Source organism: Hipposideros armiger, unplaced genomic scaffold (genome assembly GCF_001890085.2).
Source record: "Hipposideros armiger isolate ML-2016 unplaced genomic scaffold, ASM189008v1 scaffold_1266, whole genome shotgun sequence".
Classification (NCBI taxonomy): Eukaryota; Metazoa; Chordata; class Mammalia; order Chiroptera; family Hipposideridae; genus Hipposideros; species Hipposideros armiger.
In genome coordinates, this window is record NW_017732616.1 from 118,982 (window position 1) to 126,489 (window position 7,508).

At 39.3% G+C, this 7,508-nt stretch overlaps 1 protein-coding gene across 1 annotated transcript in view; it reads right to left on the reverse strand.

The window, feature by feature from the left end:
- The window catches only part of LOC109377042 (probable E3 ubiquitin-protein ligase HERC6), a 68,339-nt gene extending 61,344 nt beyond the window's left edge, over positions 1–6,995 (reverse strand). Inside the window, exons 1-3 of the mRNA XM_019633259.1 lie at positions 6,376–6,995; positions 4,045–4,204; positions 2,233–2,309 (exon numbers count right to left, since the gene is read on the reverse strand). Of these exons, the coding sequence (XP_019488804.1) occupies positions 2,233–2,309; positions 4,045–4,204; positions 6,376–6,574 (436 nt within the window). The 5' untranslated portion in view covers positions 6,575–6,995. The remainder of the gene's footprint in view (positions 1–2,232; positions 2,310–4,044; positions 4,205–6,375) is intronic.
- Between the last annotated feature and the right edge of the window lie 513 nt (positions 6,996–7,508).

Sequence of the window (7,508 nt, forward strand, 5' to 3'; positions counted from 1 at the left end):
TTTTTTTTAATAAATAAATAAAATGTCAAACTCTCAGGAAGGTCTATGAGTAGTCATAGTTCACCATAGCAAATGCATTGAGTGCTGGACTCTACACAGCCTTTACATTCCAGACCAACGCAAAGACAACTCAATATCCAAGGACATAATTCAAGTCATTTCAATAATTAAGAGGAAGGACCATTTGCGATAACATGGATTCACTGTGAGGGCAATATGCTAAGTGAAATAAGTCAGAGACAGACAAATGCTGTATGATCTCACTTACATGTGGAATCTTAAAAAAAAAAAAAAGCTCATAGATACCAAGAACAGATTGGTAGTTGCTGGTGGGGGCAAAAAGAGTGAAGGGACTCAAAAGATACAAACTTCCAGTTATAAAATAGATGTCATAAAGATTTAACGTACAGCATGGCGACTAGAGTTAATAATACTGTATTGTATATTTGAAAGTTGCTAAGAGAGTAAATCTTAAAAGTTCCATTAGAAAACAAAAAAATTCTGTAACTGTATGGTGACAAATGTCAACTAGACTTATTGTGATGATCATTTTGCAGTATATACAAATATCGAATCATTATGTTGTACCCATAACACTATATAATGTTATGTGTCAGTTATATCTCAATAAAATACAAATTAAAAATTTTGTAATTTTAAAAAAGGAAAGTAAGGAAGGAAAAGAAATGAATATTTATTATACCTCTACTATTGCCATGGGCTATACAGGATATATTGTGTACTTTCGCTCACTGAATCTTCTAAACAACCTTTAAATTAGGCATCAATATTCCTACAGATGAGAAAATTGAGACTCAACGAAATTAAATAACTTGCCTTATATCAAACAGCTAGAAATGGTAGGTAGAAGGAATTACACTTTAGCCATGGGATTGTCCTGGTTGCATAGCCTGCATGGTACAGAGATTAAGCCCTTAAGGTTGGGATGTAAACAGGTATAGGTTTGAATCCCATCTCTTCTATTTCTTAGTGTCTATTTCTTAGACCTTAGGCAAATCATTGAAAGCCTCTAAGTACAAATGTCTTCATTTCTGAAATGAGGATACAAATAATACCTAGCTTTTGTGTTTTAGGCAATTACATGAAGCAACACACGTAAAGCATTTAACAGAGTATCTGGCACATAGAATGCAACCCAGAAATGGTGGCTGTCCATGGGCCCTGTGGCACAGTTGCAATTATGCATGAGAAACCACCTGAGGGACACATAAGTGTTATATATCTCTTGAAGGGGTTCAGAATATGCCACTTTGGGATAAAGATTCGTTTGAACTGAAGGTAACTGAGAATCAACAGATGTAGAAAGAGTTCTTCACCCTCCCTTTATCCACCCAAAAGCAAGGCATAAATTTCCCTTGTGAAGTTGTCTTCCTCTCCTGTATCAGGAATGGGAGAGGGACTCATCACCAGAGACGGAGAGTCAGCACTGACATGAGTCTGCACAAACAACTCTTACTAAAATAACCCTTATTTTCTATTAGTTTCCTCCACATATTTCCAAGCCTTTGCCCCACACTTTATCTCTCCTGTCCCAAACCTCCTTTCCTTTGTTAAAATGGCATATAAGCCCTAGGGTCTAACCACTTCTTGAGTTTCACTTCTTTTCTGGGAACTCCCATGCATGAAAGTTTCAATAACAATTGAGTGCCTTTTAACTCTTAGCAAGCTGTCTTTTGTTAGATTTGCAGGCCACCAGGTACTTAACCTGAGAGGGTAAAGGAAAAATTTTTCCTCCCTAAAACTCGCCATTGAGAAATTTGGCCTGATGATGGACAGGGGATGGGGGATGTTCGTGTTAAAAATGCACAGTCATGATTTTGACATCTTGACTTTTCTTTCTTTGATCTGAGTAAAAAAGACAAATAGGCCTTTGTCTGAGTTAGCCAGTGTAGACAAGCAATTCGGCATACAGGGCAAAACGCTGGAAATAAAACACTACTGAGTTCTCAGAGAGTCAGCCAATCAAGTCATGTAAACAGAGATGGTGCTTTATGGCAGTGAGATTTGAATTAGGCACTACTTAGAGTATAATAAAAACAAAGAAAATTTTTAAAAAAATGAATGAAAACACATTTTATGAAATCTGGAGAATTACAAACTTCTGTAATAAATGCATTAAAATGAACCCCAATGCATTAAAAATCAATAGGTATCATTTGTATTAGAAAAATTACTTCTTAATGACACTTAGATCTAAAAAGCCTTTTTTACCTCCTGATAATGCCAGGGAATGGTAGTGTCCACAGGAAACTTGTATTATTTTTATATCAGCCAGAGCTTTTATCTTCCTATAATAAAAATGATACAAAATCTATTAATCCTTCTTTAGAGTGGATCGCTATGTGGACCACAGATATTTAAAACTTTCCCAAGTGATACATTTGGTCAGGGAAAACAATTTTATGTTCTTACATTTCTGTAGTACCTTTATTACAAAGCACTGAACTGTTTTAAACATGACATCAACATGTATAATACAAAGGCACAGGGCAGAATCCAAAACAGTATATAATGCAAAAATGATTTTTACTGGACTTTTAATGTATTATTTAATGTACTAACTTTTATTCTATACTTATTGGCCTAAAAGAAAAATAAATTTCTTCATACACATATAACATAGGGCTTTAATATTTATAGAACACTGTCACCCACATTACCTAATTTAAGCCCTGTGAGATAAAGAAACGATTGGGTTGAACTGCCATTTTTGTGTGACAAAACATAGCGATCAGCAATTTTACATGGTTGAACCTAGTAGAACTCAAAGAGGTCAAATAAGCATCAAGTTGTAGAACGAGACTCAAACCTTGGTCTTTTCATTCCAAGTTCAATGCTCATTTCCTCAAGCCACAGCAATTTCTCACATGACTTAATAACCACAGGCGGTAACAAGAAGTAACTTCCTAGTATTAAAAAACATGCTTTTGAACATTTCCACAGCATGTAATTCATGAACACATAATTCAGACTGCTTGTTGTATCATTTGTCCTAGAAAGCTGTTTGTAAGGATATGATTTTTTCCCTCCATTTACTAAGTTAAATATTAGGAAACCCAGTGGCTTATAATAAGCCAAAAGTTTATGTTGGGAGAAAAAACTTTTCCCTTACTATTTGAGTGCAGTGACTGGGACTCTACTATTAATTGACAGTAGACAATAGAAAAGACAGGCTAATTTATACAGGGGGTGCCAAAAAAATACATACAAGTGGACACATTGGTCAACGTTGCTCAAGCAGTAGTTCACCGTGATCAGAAATGTCTGGACACTGATGGTAACCACTTGGAGCACCTCTTGTAATTGCAGAAGTCAAATGTGACTTACATTCATCTCGTTATCGGTATACATTGAGTATTACAATTTTAATACAGTTTTCCTTTCTTAAAATGTGTATACATTTTTTGGCACCCTCTGTATGTACACATGTGAGATTCCAATAATAGAAAATTTTTGGAATAATCTGAGTAAAAGTTTATATATATCAGCTTAGCAAAAGCGGAGGGTAGGAGAGGTTAGGGCTTCAATGGTAGAGTATACAAGATTCTGTGGGGGTTTTTTTCTGATGCTGATTGGGCAGTCTGTCTTCACTACAGCTGAATTCACAGGAAACTTCCTCTCAGGATGGTTAATGGCAGCTGAATTTTAAGACGCTTTGCTTTAATCAGATAGGGAAATTCAGATAAGATTGCTTTCTGCATTTTCAGTGGCTCAAATGTTTTCACTTAAAATAATATTAACTCTAGGGGTCCAAGTGGTATGAAGTTATTTTCAATAGATAAGATTAAGATCGAAGGGTTACATGTTCTCATTTCACTATACCCTTTTCCTTCATAGAATTTTCCATAATAATTAATGTTATAAGTTTTTTTCTGCCTCCTTCCCTCACTACACTGTAATAGTATAGGTTAGGAACTGTGTCATAGTCATCTTTGTACCCTGGCATTCTTGCATGGTGCCTGGCACATGGACTCAAAAATACTGAATGAATGAGGGAATGAATGAATGAATTGAAATACTTACTTAGGCGTAAAAACTATTTCCTTAAATTCTTCAATCCCCAGCTGTCCTTCAGAACCAGCTCCCCATGCAAAGACCCTGCCTTTGTGACAGACAGCCAGGGAGTGCTCCTTTCCACAGCTCACCAGATCAACGTGTAGAGTGTCCAGTGCCTTAATTGATTCTTTGGGAACAAAGACAAAACAAAACAGGAACCCCACAGATCATTAATTTAACAGCAAGTTCAAGACAGTCTTTTCCTTCAAATAGAAGGGTCACTGACTTTCTCATCTCTTCCAATGGGCTTTTAAATGAAGGCCTAAAGTCCACGCTAAAGATGTGAAGGAAATAATAGCTCAATGTATGTTGTACTGTCTTTGTGGGAGTACAACTGCTATTTACAACAGCAGGAATCATGTAGGAAAGGAACCTATAGGGACTATGGCGTTTAAGCAAATGTTTCTCTATAATGGTGGTAGCAAAACCCAGCAAAATGGAGGGGGCTGGAGGGATGATGGGATTGCCTCGCTCTACTCTCCTGGCTTCCCAGCCCTGAACAGTGAGAAAAGGAAATACCTCGCTTGCTCAGGAGGAAACAAACAGGAAGCGTGTCTCATGAGTGTGACAGAAGCAGATGCCAGATCTTCTCACAATGAAGAGTGCAGTAATCTACCTCTAAATGGGCCAAATGGGCCTGCAAATGAAAACCTGTTCACATTTCCCTACAAGCCAATCTACACTGTTTTCCCAAAGTGTTGGTCTCCAAATTATTAAAAGTTTGGAGTTAAATATATCATTACCAGTAAAGCTTTTTTAACACTTAGGGTTGTTGTTTTTTTTTCTAAAAATCTTTGTGATTTTATCCTTTTCAATGATTTACTTCCAAACTATGCAACAATAAAGCATTTCCTAAAGATTGATACACTTATGGCAGTAGAAACTGGTACCATCTTCCTGGAGAACAATTTGGCATTAAGGATCATGTTGGCCTCATTTCTACCACAAGGGGATCAGGTTACGCCACCAAAAACTATGCCACTTTTGTATAAAGACTATTTTGAGCTGAAGGTAACTGAGAATCAACAGAAGTGTTCTCTGCCCTCCCCGGATCCACCTAAAAACAGGGCATAAATTTCTCCTGCAAAGGTGCCCCCACACACACACACACCACCACCACCACCACCACCACCGGGAAGAGGGACTTATCACCAGAGCTGGCAGTGAGAAGAGTCTGCATAAACAACCTTTACCAAAATAACCCATGTTTTACATTGTATATTTCCAAGATCATCCCTCAAAGCCCAAACCCCCTATTTTTGTTAAAATTGCGTATCAGCCGCTGAGTCTCACCACTTCTTGGGTTTCAATTCTTTTCTGTGAACTCCTGTGCATATAAAATATTAATAAAATGTTATGCTTTTTCTCTTGTTAGTCTGTTTTTGTCATTGTCAGATTACTTTGCAGTTCCTCACAAGAACTAAGAGGGTGGAGGGCATTTTTTTTCCCCTCCCAGATACAACTCTTGTAATTAATTCTAAGTAGGTAGTCAGAAATTTCATCAAATATTTACCTACAGTAATATCAATTGTAGTAGTATTTATAAAAGCCCCTAATGAGGAAAAAAACCCTAATTTCCACAAAAGGAGAAGAATTAACTTGTACTCTCAGAGCATGGAATGCTACACAACAATTTAAAATGTATTTTCAAACATACATAATAAGAGGGCAATATATTCATGATATTATGCTTGGTGAAAACGCAGTTTACAAAGTTATATAAATACTGAGTATACAAAACTGTATAATGACACGATTTTATAAAGATTAAATATATACTAGAAAAAAGGCAAAAAGAAAATGCATCAAATTAGGAGTTGCCTTTGGGTGTTGGAATTATAGGTGATTTCTTTCCCTATTTCTACAAGAATTAGTAATGGTAAAAAAAAATGCTGTTATATATTCTTTAAGTTTAAGAAAAATGACGACCTAAGGCATTTCTGAGGGAGTTACAGGTGTCCAATTCACAAACCACACGGTCACTGTTGGAAGGTCACTCACTGTTCCAGAGATTTACGTAGGCAAAGCTTGGTTTCGAAAGGTAAGTGGGAGGGACCACAACTCCGTTGAGGAGAGCTGTCCAGTTTGGCTGGGCTCACAGTTTCTCTTTCAGTTTTACTTTGAAGAGGAATTGGAAACCGAAACAAACCAGGGCGCGGCTGGAAAAAGAAACTGACGAAGCTGCGCTCACGCAGCGCGGAGCATCGTTTCCCATCTCCTCTGGCCCCAGCGGACCCAAGGCTCCCAGCGCCCCCACCTGCCTGGTCCCGCACCCCGCATCTGTGTCCTGGCGCTCACCTGGCCGCTCCACGCGCGGCACGCCCCTCCGGCCCAGCTGGCCCTGGCTGTTGTCCCCGCACGAGTGGACAGTGCCGTCGCTCAGCAGCAGCAGCGAGTGGCGCTCCCCGCTGGCCGCCTGCCGAAGCTCGGTGCGGCTCGCGGTGGTCAGTTCCCGACGCAGCTGCCCCCCAGGGCGGGCTCTCCAGCAGAAGTACATCCCGCTCCCGCAGCTGGCCACCTGCCTGGGTCTGTGCGCTCCTCCTCAACCGGCTCGCAAAGACTAATGACAGAGTTCCTGAAACCCGGGAGGCTGGATGTGCCAACTCCACCCTGGGCTCACCCTGCGATTGAACTCACCAGCGGCGCCATACGTCATCCAGACGCCACCCCGCGAATAGCTTTCGGGGCTCAAACGTGAGCGCCAAGTGCCGAGGACCAGAGAGAGACTCAGGAGAACAGTGCCTAGATTTACATCCTAGCTAAGCCTCTTAGGAGCTGTGTGACTTTGGGCAAGTTACTTAACAATTCTGTGCCTCAAGTACCACGTTTATAAAATGTGGACAGTAATACAGCAAATCTAGTATGTTAGGATAATTTAACAGATAATTCATAATGTTAGAATATTGTCCAGAGTGCTTAATAAAAGCATCTGCCAACCCTCTTCTAGACTGTTTTTTGGCACTGGAAATGGGAAACGCTCATGATGCATACACTCTCCTATTTATAAACAAATCAATCCTCAGTATTCCTTAGTATAAGGTCAACTGGCAACATGAAGAAAAATAAAACACTAAAGGAATTGAGGATGGGCAGAAGGCACTAGTATTTTTTTATAAGATAGGGAAGATATGAAGTGACGTTTGAGCAGAGATTGGAGCAGACGTGGGACATGAGTCATGCTCATATCTAAGGGCAGAGGTTACAGGGGAGCAATGGAAAATTTTTGAACAGAAAAGTGACGTGTTCTCAGGTTAGTTTTAAAAGAATCATTCTCACTGCGGTGTAGACAATAATAGGACAAACATGGAAGCAGAAATGCCAGTTGGGAGAGGCTGCTTGTTGGAGTCCAGGGCAGAAGGATGATGCTGGGACTAAGGAGAGAAGAAATGATCACATTCAAGATGTTTTGAAAGTCACAGTCCACAGATTGG